At 40.3% G+C, this 19544-nt stretch overlaps 1 protein-coding gene across 1 annotated transcript in view; it reads left to right on the forward strand.

Moving 5' to 3' along the window:
- The window catches only part of ccdc88b (coiled-coil domain containing 88B), a 29131-nt gene extending 16768 nt beyond the window's left edge, over positions 1 to 12363 (forward strand). The window contains exons 16-29 of the mRNA XM_036568461.1: positions 559 to 738; positions 1068 to 1408; positions 2145 to 2271; positions 2552 to 2947; positions 3574 to 3735; positions 3990 to 4267; positions 5034 to 5177; positions 6308 to 6494; positions 6816 to 6961; positions 8847 to 8951; positions 9117 to 9259; positions 10434 to 10718; positions 11753 to 11827; positions 11931 to 12363. Coding sequence (XP_036424354.1) covers positions 559 to 738; positions 1068 to 1408; positions 2145 to 2271; positions 2552 to 2947; positions 3574 to 3735; positions 3990 to 4267; positions 5034 to 5177; positions 6308 to 6494; positions 6816 to 6961; positions 8847 to 8951; positions 9117 to 9259; positions 10434 to 10718; positions 11753 to 11827; positions 11931 to 11965 — 2604 coding nt within the window. The 3' untranslated portion in view covers positions 11966 to 12363. The remainder of the gene's footprint in view (positions 1 to 558; positions 739 to 1067; positions 1409 to 2144; positions 2272 to 2551; positions 2948 to 3573; positions 3736 to 3989; positions 4268 to 5033; positions 5178 to 6307; positions 6495 to 6815; positions 6962 to 8846; positions 8952 to 9116; positions 9260 to 10433; positions 10719 to 11752; positions 11828 to 11930) is intronic.
- Positions 12364 to 19544: the final 7181 nt, after the last annotated feature.

Genomic DNA, 19544 nt, shown 5'->3' on the forward strand with positions numbered 1-19544 from the left:
TTCATGCCAACAGTCTCATGGTGAAATTTAACACTGCAAGGCCTCCGACCGTGATATATAAAAAACTGATAAAACATTATTACAATAGATTATTATTTTTTAAAGTTTAAAAACAACATTAGGCTGATTTAGGCCTCAGAACGGGCCTATAACTCTGCATACACTTTCTCTCAGCCAGCAGCCAGCTGTTTATGACTTGCTGTAAAGAAAATACATTGTTTTTTAAACAATGCAGGGCTCCTGCAGATAGGAAACTACACTCTAAAACAGCATACATGGATCTTTACTGTGCTTAAATGATAAAGGTCAGAATATGTTGTTATTACAGTTGCAATCTTGAAATCAGAGGGTGCTGCAGCCCCCTCAGCACCCACACTTCCTGCGTCTCCCTGCCATACATGACATGGCTGATTCACTATATCAGGAAAAATTGTGTAAATGTATTAAAAGTCAGCAAGGAAGGAGTGATAATCATTGAACAGATCAGATCAAAAGTGTATGGAGAGTGACGTAAAAAAAATCTGTACTTGTTTAACTGTGCTTCTGTGTGTATGCTAGATTTTGCAGTGTGAATCAATGCACCAGGAGGAGGAGCTGATGCGTCTGCGTAGTCAGCTGGAGCTGCAGAAGATGGAGGCAGCAGTAATTCCTCAGCTAGAAGGCGAGAGAGCTACACTTGAGAGAGAGAGAGAAACCCTCAAGGCTACCATAGATTCTCTCAGGGCTGCATTACGCAAGGTGAAATTACTCACCATTAAAGTTTCAGCCAGTATTTTCAACCTAAATTATGTGCTTAAAAAGTTTTATATCTAAAAGCAAGACAATTATACTGTGGAAGAATAAATATCAGTTGTATTGGATTTGTACACTGAATTATACTACAAGTTGTTCTATCCAAATGAATGCTAAATAAACAAGCTGACTGGAAGTAATAAATACTGGAAGATGAATAATATCAATTATTCTGTAAAAGTAAAATAACAAACTCATCTTAATTATGAAAATGAAAAGTGACACGCAATAACTTTAAAATCATTCAATTGTTGTTTAATTTCGTCATCATAAAGGCCGATCAGCTGGAGTTGACCAATCAGACTCTTAAAGCGGAGCTTGAACGTTTAGGACGGAGCTTAGAATCATCCCGACGAAGGGAAGAGGAATTAGAGGCTGAGCTGAGGGAGTCTGGTGTTGAGTTGGAGTCTCTAAGCAAGGGGCGGGATCAGGCAGTGTTGGAGGTCACGCGATTGGAGCAGGAGAAGGAAGCATGTCAGTCTGAGCTGGACAGCCAACGGCGTGAACAGAGGCAGAGAGAGAGAGAGATGGCCAGGCTCAGACAGCAGCTGGAGAGCACCACCTCGGCCCTGGAGCACGGCAACCAGAGGGCCTGCAGCCTGGAGCTCCAGCACAGGTACAGAGTAGACCTGGGCAATAAAATTACAATAAAAAAAAACACCTTTTTTTTTAAGTTTGATAATGCAAATTTCCTGTATATTTGATTAAGTGATTGTACCCTACTGTTCTCTACACACAGGAGCAATTTGTGCCTTTTATTTGCTAGATGAGGATAGGGAAGAAGTCTAGCCATTCACTTCTAACAGCAGAGTCCAGCAGGATAGTTGGGAGAGTTAGCTAGTTAGATATTTACAAATATGTACTGTTTTTAACTATTTTTTGTATATTACCCCATAATAAGCCTTTTTTTCTTTAGGATTCCAAATTTGAGGATTAGGAAATGCATAGTGATTGTCAGTAATGAGCAGCATCAAACAAAATGGAGAATGTTATTGTAGTGACTATATAATCAAGCTCTAGTACAGACTCAAGTGCCATGTTCACTACTGACAGACTTTAAAAGGCCTCATATCAGCTGAGCTGCCTACTCAGTGAAAGTTACCCAAGTCTGAATGTTTTACAGTTTTAAACCTTACTGAACATGAACCAGTAAAATCTTGCAAATTGGTAATAACAACTGCTGTTTTAGTCCCAGTTGCACATTCTGTACATTCAAATGTATTCTCAGACTTCTTACGAAGAGTAGTAATTATGTGCATATACAGTGGCTCAGTGAAACAGCTAAGGGGCTCAGTGCACTGCTGTACTGGTGAAATGTTAAATATTGACTCCTTCACCTCATGTTTCTGTAGACGAGTGTGTCAGGAACTCGCCCAGCTTAAAGAGACCTGCTCTCAACTAGAGGAGCTGCAGAAGGAGAACCAGCGACTAAATGACCTGAACGCTGAGAGCAACACACAGATCACCTCTCTAACACAGGTGTGTAGTGAAGGGGTGCCTAAAAGAACCATGAAACAATGCCATAGAAGAACCACCCTTGGGTTCCTAAATAACCTCTCCGTAGATTGTTTTTATAAATGAGATGTGCAAGATCCTTTTTTAAAGTTAAACAAATCTAAACATAATGTAAAAGTTCTATACTAATTATTTTTTTCTAAAACTGTACATCCAAGCCAAGAACCATTTAGAAACTTTTATGTTTAAGAGTGTAAGTAAAAGTTTTAGATCTCTTTCTTCTGCTCTCCTCTGAAAATTTTAGGAGCTATCCAACGAGAGAGTTCACTCTCAGAAGCTGTCCAATGAGGTTTCCCAGCTGAATCAGTCTATTGAAGAGTTGGATGCCAAGCTTAAAACGGCCACCACACAACTTCAGCTGCAAACCGAGCTCCCAAAAGCAGAGTCAAAGATTACTGCCTCTGCCTCTGATTCAGACTCAGGGGCGATGGAAGATTCACAGCCAAACAGGCAGTCTCCAGTACAGACAGAAAGTCGTGAGGAGGTGAATATCAGCCCTGTGAGTCAGATCTCAGGCAGCCAAATCTCTCTCTGTACCTCAGAAGACACAAAGACCCCTGTGGACAAACTTCAGAGTGCTGATACAAGCAGAGAGAGACAAGAGCCTGTCAGTGAGAGACTGATATACTTGGAGAAAGAGGTTTGTGTCTGTGTGTCTGTGTATGATCTTGCTTATGTCAAAAAACAGCATGAGATCAGCATATGCTAATTAGGAAAGTCTGTCATAACTGTATAACTGCATACGGTCGTAGGGCAAAGTTTGGGCAACCCTGATCAAATGTTATGGGCATGACTCATTTATGGCATTTAAAGAGACCATTACAATTGTTTTAATTTATTTATTTATTTTTACAGGGATAGGCAAAGGTAGTATTAGGAGTCTTGCCCATGGAGTCTTACAAGTATAGCGTAGGGTGCTTACCAAGACAGTGGATGGAACCCCAGTCTCTAGCATGGGGGCAGAGTTGTCTCTACAAACAATGTCTGTAAACATTCAGTAAAGCAGAATGATGCCTAAATGCTCAAAACTTAAATGGAGGCTCACATGGTCCAAACTTCCATTTGCAGAAATATCCACAATTTCAACTGTAGTTATCTTGTGAACAAATCCAGTAAATGAATGATGTTAGCTGACTAACAGAATCTCAGCCAACCAAGAATGCTGCAACCTAGAGGGAGCAACTTTAATCTACGCTAGGTATATCTAGGCTAATTATCATGTTCAGAACTGACAATGGTGATGTTTGTCCATGCATTGTATCGTAGAATGCAGTGCTGAAACGGGAGCGGGAAGTGTTGCTTTCACAGCTGGACCAGTGTCAGGCCACCTGTGATCAGCTGCGAGAACAGCTGAAGACGCTGCAGCACCACTCCATCTGCCTGCAGGAGAACTGCACCAAACTACAGGAGCTCAACACCAAACTACAGGTGCCTTTGCGTGTGTGTGTTAGAGTGTGTGCATGTGTGTGTGTGGGTGTGTACATAGCCTTAACTTTTTATTTGTTTCTAGTAATGAGAATTACATGAGAGTAAAAACAGATTTTACAGATATCTCTGTTAATTGATATGTACAGATATTTCTGTAGATACCAATTAAATGGTCTTTCCATTGAAGACATAGACATTGAACTGGATGATTGTATATAATTCCTGATTGAGTCTCTGCCTGTCTTTCTCTTTAGGTGGAGCAGGCTTCCCTAAGCTCCCAGCATGCCTCAATGTTGACACGGTGCAGAGAGAGTGAGGTGCGCTGTGCCACTCTAGAGGCGGAGTCTAAGGTATGGCAGAAGGAGAGGGAGGAGTCAGCAGTGCGTTCTGAGGCTTTAAGACGGGACCATGAGAGACTGACAGCTCTGCAGCAGAGGCAGGAGGCGGAGCTAGAGGAGCTATTGGCCAAACACAGTCAGCTAAAGAGCAGCAGTCGAAGTTTAGAGGGTCAATACAAAGAACTGGAGGCCAGGTAAGGCTCACTGTGTAAAGGGGAAATGCCCACAGAGCCACCTGAGGTTGAGGGAATTATATAAACCCTCAAAAAAAATAAACTCTTTAAAGGAGACATATTTTACAATTTTTTCTAATTCAGTCCAAAATAGTTTCTCTATGCTCTTTGAAAGACTGGGAGAAATATAAAACAAATAACTCCTTAATCCAGTCTTTACATGATGTGTTTTACCCCATCATTGATTCCTCTGTGAAGAACAGCTTGTTTTCTGTGTGTTGATTTTGGCTGTCTCCATAGAGAGGGCAGGGTGGCGGGTGTGGCTCTTCTGCGGTAGTGGAGAGCTCAACTGTAGCTGCTACATATGCTGAAAATCTTTTGAATCACACGCCTTTTTCATAATGAGTATATGCATGCACTTGTTCAGAAACTTCCGAACAGTGTCTAGAGATGACCAAGCTGAGGTAGCATACTGGTTCTTGGTACAGTGTTACCTAACATAGTAGCAATCAGGAAGATCCAATTTGGTTTTCATATACATTTAGAGAATATGTAAATGCAGTATGACAAATGAGGAGAAAACCCTTACAGAACAAATGAGCACAAAAACTTTTATAAAAAATGCATGAATGAATTCACTACCCAGGCTGTTTATACTGGTAGTTCCATCATCACACCCGTTGAAGCAGTCAGCGAAATGAAAATGCATGAATATTCATGAATATGGAATGTGCGTTTGTAATGTTCTGTCCCTTTATGTCTGTTTAATTGCACTGTCCATGTCCAGGCATAAAGAGCTGATGGAGAGCAAAGCTCAGCTGGAGGAGGCAGACAGAGCGATACAAGCAGAGAGAGAGAGGATGGAGAGAGCCATGCAGCAGCAGGTGGAGAGAGAGAAAGAGCTGGAAAGGCTGAAAATGGAGAATGAGAGGCAAGTCTGAAGTCATTAATGAACCCAGTGCAGCGTGTAGTTGTTCTGTTACCAAGAGGACAAAAAGACAGGAAGTGATGTAAATAGCCACAGAGAAAACCCATAACCCAGGTTAGCAGCTCAAAGGCCTGCGGAGTGGAGGCTGGGGGAGTTTCCTGTCACTGGAAACTGAGTCATGGCCCAGTTCCTCCTCTTGTGGCTTTGTGCTGGGTAACCATTGTTGAAACAAAGCTACACAACTAGACTGTTAAAGCACAAACCCTGCTGTACTGTTGGTAAATAGATTTTTTTTGTTGGCCGTTGGATTTATTGATGATCAGTAATGACAGCATATGATGTCTTGCAGAAGTATTTAGTTCTCCGAAAGTTATTGACAAACTAACGTAGTATTCAGAAAGTTATTTCTTTTTTTATTTACAAATGATACTTTACACATATTTTTGAACTCATATATCCTAACGTTAAATTTTAAAAGACAAAATAAGACATTTGTCTGCAGATATTTTAAAGAAAATGGAGAACTGAAGTGTGCTAAGTTTTCAAACCCTTGTGCTCTAGTAGCTCCAAGCTTCCACAGATGAAAAAATCCTTAACAATTGCTTCTCTAATTATTAAAGGAACTGCCACATTTCTAGATTTGAAAATCACTCTCTTTAAGGATCATTGATCAGGCCCTGAAGCTGCAGAAAAGGTGCAAGAAGACTCAAGAACAAAGCTACAAAAGTAATCCAGAAAATGCTGAAAACTTTTGAGGTTTGGTTAGAGGGTTGAATACTTCCACTTTCAGGCACTGTATGTTGAACAGGCATGGCGGCAGAACTAAATCATGAGTGGCATATTTGGAAAGTGGGCTGAGGCATCTGGGTGGGTGTGTCCACTAGCAGTGAAGAAAACATATGGGGTGAAATATCAATGGTAGATCTGTATGTCAGTGGTCCTACCTACAGCTCAGTCTCATAGTGGGTTTATTGGAACATGATGATTGGTCAGTGGGGCATTGCTCCTCTAACGCCAGGCCTGACATGGCATGTTTTCTAAAAACCTACATGACTGACAAATTCTGCCTTTTATTTGGACAGTAGATGGGTCGATTGATCTGCTGATTGACTTATGGCTCTAATCACTCTCAGGTATGTGAACCTGCAGAAGGAGTGGATCCAGGTGCAGTCAGAGTTGATGGCCCAGGTTTCGGTTTTGCGTGGCGAGATGAGCTCAGCCCAGCTGGAGCGGACCAGATTGGAGGGTAACCTCAACACGCTGAAGGAACAGAACCAACAGCTCGACCTCAACAATGTCCGTCTCAACAGCCAGTACCAGGTCTGACTGGACAGCACACAAAACGGCTGTTCTTTGATACAGTGGCAGTTTACATAGTGCAAATATGCTGCACAGTTCTAGATTGTTTTAGAGATTCTTATAACTCAGAGGTCAGTTTCAGCAATGTGTATGGCTACATATAGTTTTGTGATTAATAGCAGTGACAGGTGTGAGGAACAGGGCATTAAAAATGACTCATAGATTATAACGTGCATTATGTTAATAAAACCAGGATATTATGCACATTATAATGATAATTATGTGCATGTAAATGCATGCCATTTTTTTAAGGATGAATGTGTGTGTGTATATGTGTGTTAGCTTCTTACTCAGTTGAAGGGAAATATGGAGGAGGAGAACAGGCACTTGGTGGAGCAGAACCAGACTCTGGCCAAAGAAAACCGGGCCCTGCTGGAGCGCAGCCTGGAGAGCCGAGATCAGCACCACAACCAACAGAGAGAGTATCTGTGAGTGCTACAGGAGTGCGTTCATTTATACAAACACTCGCTTCTGTATCACTAATTCATTTATGTTCTTTACCAGAGCAATGCATTACTCTGGTGGATAAACATTGATGTGCCTTAAAGGACAATTCCGCTGATTTCTTTCAGAATTTTTGCATTATTAAATGGTAAAGATGTAAACGAAGTGATTCAGAGTGGCTTGATGTAAAATGCATCATTCTAGAGAAAATTACCAGGTCAGAATTGTTCATAGCAGTGCTGATAGGAGCAGAGGTGTCAGAAGCATTTAATGCTGTTTAAAGAAAACTCACCAAAACTTAAATGTAAACAAATACACTGCCTCAGATATTTTTAAGCCATTTTGAGATTATTTTACTTTGAAACATTTTTTAAAAAGCTATTTATGGCAGAGCGGGGCACTGTATTTTACCATTATCATTATGTACAAAAACTCAATGCAGCCAACATTTTACATCACACCACTCTGAACAGAATTATTATTACTCATCTGATGGAATTATTCCATAATTTTTAGGGATGCATCTTTATCATTTTTTCCAGATCAAATATGAGAAAGTTACACTGTTGTGTACAGACAAAGCCTAAGCTTCATATATTCACACTGTATGAAAATGCTCAATCTGATTGAAATACTACATGAAATGCAGCCCCTACAGACAATTATCAGTAAAGCTGTTTCATTTGAAATAACATGCTGTGCACCCGAGTACTGAGCAAACAGGCTGAGAAACTGTGCTACAGTAGCTTTGCTAACTTGTGCCACACTCTGCACTGAAACTAAAAGCAGGCGGCGACATACTTGTCAGCTTTTTTTGCCTCCGTTTTGTTAGCGTACTTGTGTCCAGCCATACTGAGTTAGTGGTTGTGATTGTGTTTGTGTGTTTAACAACAGGCTAAAATCTCACAGTGTATTCCTGGTGGGAATATGCCAGCTTGTGTCATTTGTTCATTAGCGGAGCAGCGTACACTGACTTACATCACATGGTGTCAGCTGGTATCGGATGTTGGTATCAGTGAATTTTTATGTGGTCGAGTACGAGTACATGAGCACAGTATCTGGCCTGTATCTGATTCCAGTATCGATGCATTTCTAATGATTTTCCCCTTACCCCAGATGTGGTTGATCAGCCAAGATGCGTTTGGTGTCCAAACTTTTTAGTGCTGCGGCTACAAGGCTAATGTTACTAACTAACATTAGAAGTCAGTAATCACCCAAATCTTTTCAGTGAACACCAATATTTCTCTCAACCCGCTCAAAATGCATCCAGGTCTTTATTAAGGTTGTGCAGACTTGTCGATGTGAATGAATTACTGTAAACTGTAACAATGAACAAACGTGACTGTGTCGCTGAACTCTGTAGGAAGCTATTCTACCTTCCCGCAAAATCTGACTCCCCCTTCATGCATATCACACAGGCACATATGGATGCTAAATTACATTCAAAGCTTCAGCAACAGAAACAGAATAATTTTATTACATTTATTTACAGTTAACAGTTTTTATTGTCAGCTCAGTTTGGCAATTTTCTTCATTGTCTTGTAGATTTGATAGTTTTTTTATGTTTAGTACCTTTTCAAATGCTTAAATAAAGCAGCAAAAAATGTTTTTTTGATTTTGTTGTTTGGCCAGGTGTGTCTCGAATTTCATTTTTTTGTTTCAGCCAGGAATTCTCATTTCAGTGCATGACTAATATTCTCATATTGCCCACCTTTGTGCCTACACATAAACCCCACTCTAACCTTAAGCTTTGCAATGAAAGTCAGTAGATTTGAGTTTCACTTTGTAGATCTCACTCATTACCTTTCCAATGAGCACACTTGTTGCACCTAACATGTCACTCTCTCTCACTCTCCTTCTCTCTCTTAGTGACAAGCTGAATGAGCTACGCAGGGAGAAGCAGAAGTTAGTGGAGAAGATAATGGATCAGTATCGGATTTTGGAGCCCAGTCTGCCTGCACCTAAACAAGCCAAGTCAGTGTGATTTAACGCTACCTCAGGGCCTGTTCCTGCAGGGCATTTCATCTTATTTCAACTTAAATTTTTTTCCTACCTGCCATCTACCTCTTACTGTCCACTACAGCTTTTTATCTGCTTTTCTCGCTCGTTTTTCTCACACCTAATCTCTGGTCCCCACAGGAAGTCGAACTGGATTGCAGATCGGATGAAGAAGCTGATAAAGCCTAAAGGAGGCAGAGAGGGTCGGGCTCAGTACATCACTGCCGGCAGCATAGAGAACCTGGCAGATGCCACAGATGCGCCACCCTCCTCTCCAGCACACAGTGAGAGACTGCAGCTCTATTAGACCATGCACAGAGCAGCACAGACAGTAAACAGGCAGCTACAGACTCTGTAAAAGACATAAAAGTGCCACAAAGCCCATCACAATAAGAGGCTTGCATTCTAAAGTAGTCTTGCTATAATTCTCACTCTTGGACTTCTACCAGATGTGTTCACTGTAGGCCACCTTAGAGAACAGTAACTCTTTATAGAGCTAAGGAAATCGATCCTGAACTTGTGAGCAGAAAAAAGCTCATATCTCATAACTGGCCCTTTGATGAAGAGAGTTTCAAAATAATCATACTTCAGCATGGATGCTAATAATATTTATAAGCCATTCCAAAAATAATATGACTCTAATATGTAATGTAATGTTAGTGTTTCAAAAGCCAATGTTTAGTACTGTCACTGCCATAAGAAAACCTCATAACTGTCATACAAAGCACATGGTGGTTTGGTTGCTTTTGATTGGTTTATTTCATCTACAGGAAGTTCACAATATCTGTGTTATTAAGAAAAATTTCCTAATTTTTAACTTGAGACAGGATCCTCGAACAAATTAAGCTTCACCTCTCACCTCAAGCCCAGATAACTAAACTGAAGGTGATTTTATTTTTAACATATTTTGAGAAGAACCAATTCATTGGAAAACACCATTATGGAAGAGCTGAAGATAAATGAGGAAGAGCATGTCCAGGAACAAGATGGATGGATACAATCAGAGGATAAACTATGAAGCCATTCAGAGGGCTGATTGCAATTTTGATAAAAAAAATGAATCTTTCAGCTCTATTAGGGATGTAAAAATGCATCTGTGCATTGTGATGCATCAGTCTAAAGGTGGCGATTGAACTGCATTGATTCCAATAATATCTAATGACATACATGCTCATTTATAGCCAAAATTAATTTCTCATGATATTTAAACCTAAAAATATAAACAGGTTTATTTTTTATTGCCTATGTTCAAATGCTGTGTAAATAATTTTGAGTTGTAACAAAATAATCAAATCTCGTTTAAATTGGAGACTTTATGTTGCACTAAATCAACTAAATTTATTGTGAGGTCAGAGATTTACACTCCTAAATAACACACATTAAGAGCGTTTAATTTCTTTCACCTTCAGAGATGTGAGGTTTACTTATGACAGCAATGTGTTCCTGTGGTCTTTCCAGCTCAGGAGCAGGACCCCCGCAGTGCCCCGGTTTCCCCCTCGCCCCTGCGTAGGGTGGCCTCACAGGGAGAGACGGAGGAGCCCAAAGTGGTGCTGCGGACGGCCCGCCGCAAGCTGGGCTCCAGGCATGGCTGGGGTCTGAGCCGGGGCAAAGACAGTGGCGTGTCCCAGTCCTTCAGCCCGGGAGACCATCGCCCCCTGCCCCGCGGCCGCCTCCGCACACCGTCCTCTGCACTGTGGGAGAAAGAACAGGACAGCAGCCCCACACCCAGCGAGGAGGGGAGAGGTGAGCGAGAGATCGGGATGAAGAGGAGATGAGGGGGAAGAAAGAGAGACAGAGGGGAGATAAGCATGCATTGAATTACTTGATTAAAATATGTACATCATTTCTGAATGAATAAAATATATTATATCAACAACATTACTGCTAAGAGAAAGTCAACTGAAAAAAAAATTGTACTGATGTAATATATATTTTATTTGTGGAAATTATGTACACATTTGAATCAGATAAATGCAATGCATAACTTCTTTTTAGAAGGAGGGCTGTGAGAAGAAATGGGAATGGAAGAAAGGCATGCAAGATAAATGAGAAGAGTCTAAATGTATTTTCTGAAAAAAATATTTTAAATATATATTTAATAGCTAAAGAATTCGTTACAAATATACATTAAGTTGCCAGTTTATTAGGTAAGCTAGTCACCTGCTCATCCAACGTTTCTTCTGAAATCAAGAATGTTATTGAGGAGTTTGCTGCAGTAACAGCCTCATCTGGGAGGTCTTTAAACTAGATGTTGGAACATTGCTGTGAGGATTTGTTTGCATTCAGGTACAAGAGCATTAGTAATGTCAGGTACTGTTGCTGGATGATTATTTCTGGATCACAAACCACTAAAACTCACCCCAAAGGTATTGGATGGTGCTTAATCATTCCAGAGAATATAGTTCCACTGCTCCTCAGCCTAAAGCTGGAGGCTTCATACACAACTAACTGACACTTGGCGCATTAGGCATGGTGACCTTCTAGGCTCATGTGCAGCTGCTCCAAAGCGTCCTATTCTATTGACAAGGTTTTTATGGAGATTACACAAGCTGCGTGCTCAGCAACATCAGCAGTGGGTGCACCCTAAAGCCGCCGAGTTCAGTCATTAGAAGGCACGTCTTGATACCTCACCTATATGGTAGCTGTATCTAATAAACTGGCTACAGTTCAGTATGTAGACAGTATGAACTGTAGTACACACAATTTATTTTATTAATATAGAAACATGCATGAAACTTGTTGAGAAAACGGAAATGTATTTTCTCTCCCAAAATCAGGTATTTCAGGTGAGAGTGAAGAGAATCTCACTCCTGAGCACTCTGACGTTAGCCGTGTCTCATCTGGAGCTGAAGGTCAGTAGATCAGTCCTGGCCATGCACTGCTGGTCATTCATAACTCACGCAGCCGAGGTAGATCTGTGTAACATAACCACAGTTTCTTTCTGTCTCTCTTTAGATTTCCATTCCAGTTTTGACAAACCCATGGATTAAGAACAACAGCACAATTCACACAGTTGTAGGATGATAACTCTGTATTACTTACGTTTCTTTTTTGGGCACACTTTCCCTGTTCAACATTTATATGATGTACATCTTTTATATTTTATGTTTATACATGTTTTATAAGCATGTAATGGTCCAGCTGGGATTTGCACTATAAGTTAAAACAGATCTATTTTAAGTAAAGCTTGAATAAAACAATTTGTACATTTGTTTTAATATTGTCCCAAATACAAGTTAATTCCTGTGCAAAACTCCACTGTTCACTTACCTAATTTTTAGTCACAACAGGCATTAAATATTTGTATATAAATTGATATGCAAATAGTTAATTTATATATATATATATATACATACACATATACAGAAGCCACAAGAAGAAATCTGCAGGGACGTTCTTCCACACTTCCAAAGTCTTAGAAGTTGATTGCTTTGATTTGATTGATTTCTTTATGCTTTAACTGCTGTTTATATGATGGGGACAGTGTTGTTGGTCTACCAGGTCTTGCACAGTTGTTAGGAGTCTCAATTTCTCTGTAATTTTTTTTTAATTTTGAGCTCCAGTTTTGGAAACTCCTTTTTTTTCACTTGTTTTCCTTTGACTTTCTCCTTCCTGATGCAAGCCGATTATCTTACATCTAATCTACTCCAAAATATTTCCTGAAAAATGAATAACTTGGCCGTTTTGATTTGAAACTAAATAAATGAAGGGTGGTCTTTGACTTGTGCACAGTACTATACGTACATAATTAAAATTGTAGCAACGATAAACCATCGCAGTAGTTATGCTTCACTACCTCACCACTAGGTGGCAGCATGTTGCTCTGTAGTTGGTGAACACAGCGGGTCTCTATGTCAGTACAGTGAATATGAATATGAGTGTGTCTCACACAAAGTGATGCTAACAACATATTTATGAGGGCAAATTAATTCTCGCTGCCTCGCTCCGCACCAGCTGACACTTTAGAGACTCTGACATTTGGGAGGGGAGTGAGAAGAGGGGGGAAGTGGAGGTCTTAAAACATTGTGGGTGCGAGGCAAAGAGGGTTTTTTTTGACAAACCCTGGGCTGAATCATAACTCAAAAATGACAAATGGAACGCTAATACAATTCATGAATTATGCAGTTGTCATGGTGACATTAATCAAAATGCATCAGTGTGTAGACCATTTTGTTTATGAATTGATGATATACTGTGGCTGACGATTCAGTGACAATCATGGGCTGTCATTTTGTTGGCCTGCAGTTGAAATTGAGACAGAAATATCAGGTTTCAGAGTTTTACAGTGTTTTTGTAGGAGTATATATGAATGCAGAGGTGCACTGAGCACTGTGACCAAGCTGCATTGAAGGTTACACTGCTTTGTAATAAGGTGGAAAGAAGTGGAGAGTAGCAGAGCAACAAGCAGAATTTAGGCTAACTATTGTTATTGTTACTGCTAGAGTGGCCTTGGCTGAGGCTGAAATGATAGAGATTATTTGTGGCCCCGGGGCCAGTGTCCCTGTTGTATTTGGTCCTTGACAAAGCCAGAGCAGGCCGAGGGTGAGGGCAGAGTGACATGGCTGCTAACAGTGCTTGATGAGTTCTGACCTTCTGACCTCGTACATATTCATTATAAATATATGGTCTCTGAGGACTTGCTCTTAAATATAGTCACCAGTAATATTATCCATCTCAGTCACTCTCATCTAACCCCTCCCTCTTGTTCTCTTTCTTGCTCTCCTTCCTCCATCACAGACTCTTGGCATCTCCCCCTCCCCTCTCCTTCTCTCCTCTCCTCTCCCTTCCTTCTCTCTCCCCCCTCCCCTTTCGCCCCTAGTGTATTAAAGGCTTTGACGCTCTCAGTAAAAAGCTGATTTATTTTGTGCAAGTATCGATCGGTGGCTGCATTAAAGATTATAATTCATTACCTCGGCCCTTTTAATACATTAAACACTCAAAATAAAAATAAAATAAAACAAAATCGAGCTGGGTGAGGGGAGAGCACTCAAATGCTCTCTCTCACACACAACCTGTCCTTTCAATCACACTTGTATAAACACACACACAGACAGGCTACAAGTACATTAAAAGGGACAAAACTGGTATTCGCACCCTGACGTTTGTGTACAGTATGGGTGACTTTACCTTCATTTATTTAATTTCTAGTCAAAACAGTAGCTTTATGTTTAAGTACTTAAGCTTGAGTTTAAGCTTTATGATTAATTTTTCAGATGTTTCTGAGGAGATTATATATAAGATGATTCACTTGAATAATGAAGGAGAAAGTCAAAGGAAAATAAGAGGAAAAGCAGGATTTTCCAAAACTGGAGCTGAACATTTGTAAAAGATACAAAGAAAATGTTACAACTGTGCACCTGGTAAACGACCATAACTGAAAAGGCCTTCATCTTTGAGAGAGAGGAGAAAATCGAGCTCCACTTTTGCTTCAGATCTGAATAAATCCACAGGTGTTCCTGTCCATCCTTCCACTGTGAGAAGACAACTCAGTGCTATGGGTCTATAAGGATGTGTAGATATCAAGAAGCTGTTATTGAGAAAATGAACTCGAACAAAGAAGGTGCTGGTTCTCTCAGAACAATGGACTGACCACTGTAGAGCCCAGACCGCAACATCATTTAACGTGTTTGAGATGCTTGAGAAGCAGAAAATTCAGCCAACTTCTAAGACTGAAGTTTAGAGGTGTGGAAAAACATCCCAGCAGATTTCTTTGAAAAACTGAAGTACGACTCCCAACAAAAAGGAATAAAAAATGGAAATGGAAAGGCAAAAAGTGGACACACTAAATACTAATAATTTGATATTATGTTTAGTTGTTGAGGCCTGTGTTTTAAATATGTTTTTACGCCAAAAATGAAGAACTTGTACTTAATGGCCAGTTTGACTGGAAATAATATTTACATCATGTTTTTAAAATATATGAAAACAGCCGAAGCCCCTCAAAGGCAACATTTACACACTCTGACGTGCGTTTACAAGGATTTCTATGTGTGTGCGTGTGATGAATGTGCTCTTAGTAATTCAGCCTCTTAGTAACATTTATTCAAGGAGACTGCAGCAGAAAAAACAAAAACCCATCAATTTTATGCCTGGAGTGAAATATGTTTGTGTTTGTATGAATAATACATGTGTGTTTTAACCGTAGTGCAGCTGTATACGTGTCAAAACGTGTCCCTTCAATTAGCAAATCACCTAGAAACACCTCCACAAGCCTTATGGTTCCCACTGAAAACGCTCTGTTCTTTTTCGCTCTCTAGCAGGATCACTGTTTCTCCACGGTGAGGGTTTGTGAGGATGCGGTGCAGCATCTCTTTGTGGAGATCTGAATGAGGTTCATGTTTCTTAACACTCCAATTCAGTAAGAGAATAACTAATTGATTTATAATTACACAACAAGTTAACCCAAAGCAGAAGTTCTACCATTTATACTCAGGACGCTGAGTGACACCTTTAAAAGAGCTCTAAACACGTTTCTCATTTAACACTGTATAAAAGCAGCATCTGTTGTGCATGTATGATACACTGCCATTCTCAAAGCGTCATTGTCACATCTCTGGTTTAAACACTACTTCACAAGCCATTTACGCTACAGTTAAGGTCTCAGCGTGAAATATGGAAAAAAAAGCCTGCTGGTTCTGTGCAGCTCTTCTCTGTTATAGTATTATTTTCATCTAAATCGCACAAGGATGCAGAGGCAGGGGAAGGACAGAATAATGGAATTCAATTATAAAGGACATATTTTGAAAATACAGTGTTAATTAAGAAGCATATGTTTCTTGGTTTATGTTAATTGATTAATTTATCAATAATAATTGGTGATCCAAAAACTGCAATTAAAGAAATAAGAACTCAGTTATTATTATTATTAATAATAATAATGATGATGGTTGTTGTTTGCTTTAATAGAAATGTATTATTATTATAAGAATATATTGTTGAACCTGTCAGTTTAATATTATTTAAAGTCATATCTTGCTGAATTATTGCTAAAAAAAAGTACTTAACACTGAAAACCTACACCTGCTTGCCCTCTTCAAAAACAACAGGAGTCTGTCTCATGTTGGTGGATCACTGTTACCAGACTACATCACCGTGACAACTTGTGCTGCACAGCTAACCTGTTCCAGTGCAGGTTAAATTCAGGATTCAGGATCATAAACAGCTCTTGGACCAATCAGCGACTGACAGGTGGACTCCTGAGGAGGGCCTAACTGTCCTCTCAGACCTGCACTCTCAGCTCAGATATGATGTTACATACTGATCGAGAGGCTGAGTAGCTATTGTACATTGCATTTTATTACATGGAGGGCCCAGAATGCAATGCATAAAGTTTTTAGACACCCTCAAACACTAAGGCTGAGTCCCAAATGGCTCCTTACTCCCTACATAGTGCACTATATGAGTTATGATTATTTGGACTTTCCAGTGTACTACAGAGGGAGTAGAGGCTGCTTGCGATTCAACCCAGGTGATTATGAAATAAAGGATGTGGAGTAGTGGAGCTGGAGAGAGTGACTGTGGGAACGATCGGCTAATCAGTAATGATTTCCACCTGTGCATGTTTAACTGCAGCCTTAACTCGAGGGTGCTTGGTTTAAACGTGTGCAATTGGGACAGACTCGTGTGATGTGCAGGTTCGTCGCGTGCTCACGCGGCGTATCGACATGCTACTTTATAATGAGCTAAATTTTTAATCTCCAGCATCACAGAAGAATGTAGCGAAGATTAAAGCATCCTAAATGTAGTTTACTAACTCTTTAGCGCTGTCACTGATATGTGATTGAGTTCAAAACGCTGGCTGGGTGACAGGCTAACAATTTTAAACAGAGTTTGTATTTAGAGGATATTTCTATATGGAATATACAAAAGGATTCGATTAGGCCAGCAGAGCACCGTTAGTGCGCCGACACGCTCGCCAAGCCTGAAAATTACACACAGGAATGCTACGCGAACCCGAACTGTATCCTGCACTCCACATGCCGTCAAACAGCCAGGCTTCACTGCTAAATAATAAACTTAGGGAACGGCGTTTAACGTTACGACGTTACGTTTGAAATAACGTGGACCCGAGAAGTCGAAGAGTCGACTCCAGGCATTTCGACTCTCAGAGTCGTTGGCCAAGAGTCGAGCCCGAAGAGTCGACTCTTTTGGAGTCGACTCCCTACCACTAAGCTTCAGTATCTAAACCGAGAAAGTTGTTAACCGTCTTCGTGAAACGAGGTAACCACGATTCAACGTGTGAGGTTTCGTGAAGCTGAAACTCAGTCCGGAACCCCCTCTCTGATGAACGTGCTTCGTGAGAGAGCGCCTGATAAAAGTCATTCTATGGTAACGTCCATTTTTGTGTCCCTAATATTTTACAGGTATATTACACTTGAAAAACATGTTAGGGTTACAATTTATTTATATTTTAAAATTAAACAATGTTACTTTAACAATTACACCTTCTTCAGTCATCAATTTAGCAATATTGAATTTTAAATCAATCATGGAATTCCAAGCACCTCACAGTTCTGCAGTTTTAACTGCAGTAATCTGTACATAACTACAAAATATGTGATTTGAATGACAAAGAAAACAAATGCCAAACAAATATAATAAAAATATATAATGAAAGTCGTTGTCCCCAGGAGTTGTGTCAATGGTGTTACTGCGTAACAAAAAATCTCATTTTGAAATAAAAGTCACACTGATGGCATCACTTGACTTCCTTTTACCTATTTTCTGAACTGTGTCTTTCAGTTATCAGACATTTTGTCATTTAGCTCATGATTTCATGTGAGGCTTTTAGTTGAAGTCACTGGTGTGACCTACTTTATTCTTAGGTAATTGTGAAAAAATAGAATACAAATGGATTAAATTACATGTTTTAGTGGATATTCCATGATTGACAGCATGTGCTTTGATGCTCTGTAGCGGCCATTTTGTAAAATATATTTTTCATTAAAAATGTCTGGTGTTACGTTTCTTATGTGCAACACCAATAACGATCAGTAACACCAGTGACTCCTATGGATAGATCAAAAAGTGGACGTTTCTGTAGAATGACCCATAATCAGATTAATGATGCTGTTTTGTACAGCAGGACGTTCATCTGGTAACCACTCCTAAGCAAAGCCACTGTTAAAAACATCAATTAGTGCAAAGCCTGGATTCTTATACCCGTGTGAGGAGGAACAGCTCTCTTTCTTCTCTCTGAATAAAGCTGAAAGCAGCTTTCAGCCCACCGCCTCGTGACTGTTCAACATGACTGTAGTGTAATTTCCCCTCTAGGAATGATGTCTGTCTAACACTGGCACACTGAAAGAGGGCGAATCGCTGCTTTATGTTATAAGAAGTGTTATGTAAAATGTTTCAGGGCCTTCAGTAGGAAACTAAATTGACTGATGTGTTTTCTACACAAGCAAGCTAGAGACGTCAGATCAGGATACCAATATATCCGCTTCCAAAATTCAGTTCCTTTCAGTTTATTCTACATTAATTCACAAGCGAGATGCAGACTTCATTTCTCATCCTTCTGTGAATGAAATCATGGGAGGAAAATGCCATTTTGATAAGAGATGTCAGCGTTTTGAGAATGGTGGTTGACTTTGATGGTGTACATCTGCGCTTGAGTGGGTGAGAGAGAGAGAGACAGGAGGATGAGGAGGAGTAAATCTATACAGCTCCTCTCCTCCCATACACTGCGCTACCCTAAAGTAAACATGATTAATATTTCAGTAGACACAACGCAGGGTGAAAAACACGGCAGGTAGGCGATGCAGAGCAGTTAGTGAGACAGCAGCACTTCAGCAACGCAGACTAGAAATGAATTCACTCAAGGCTCTCGTGCTGTCCGCCTCAGAAGTACACTTATTACCACTCAGAACAGAGGAACGGCAAACGACCAGAGCAGAACAAGCTGAGCTTTTAGCCGCACTACGCTTATGTGCTTATGTGCCTCAGTGCTACACTTCAATTGTACATACTTGAAAAACACTGTCAGCATTTGATAGGAATTTTTATTTTTAACAATGCTATCTAACTCCCTCTCAACCTAACCTCATCTCCGTATGTGTTTGTGTGTGTGTATTATATATATATATATATACACCGATCTGGCATAACATTGTGACCACCTCCTTGTTTCTACGCTCATTGTCCATTTTATCAGCTCCACTTACTATATAGGTGCACTTTGTAGTTCTACAGTTACAGACTGTAGTCCATCTGTTTCTCTGTGTACTTTGTTAGCCCCCTTTTACCCTGTTCTTCAGTGGTCAGGACCCCCATGGACCCTCACAGAGCAGGTATTATTTGGGTGGTGGATCATTCTCAGCACTGCAGTAACACTGACGTGGTGGTGGTGTGTTAGTGTGTGTTGTGCTGGTACGAGTGGATCAGACACAGCAGTGCTGCTGGAGTTTTCAACACCTCAGTGTCACTGCTGGACTGAGAATAGTCCACCAACCAAAAATATTCAACCAACAGCGTCCTGTGGGCAGTGTCTTATGACCACTGATGAAGGACTACAGGATGACCAACACAAACTCTGACTTTACATCTACAAGGTGGACTGACAAGGTAGAA

This window comes from Colossoma macropomum, unplaced genomic scaffold (assembly GCF_904425465.1).
Source record: "Colossoma macropomum unplaced genomic scaffold, Colossoma_macropomum, whole genome shotgun sequence".
Lineage (NCBI taxonomy): Eukaryota > Metazoa > Chordata > Actinopteri > Characiformes > Serrasalmidae > Colossoma > Colossoma macropomum.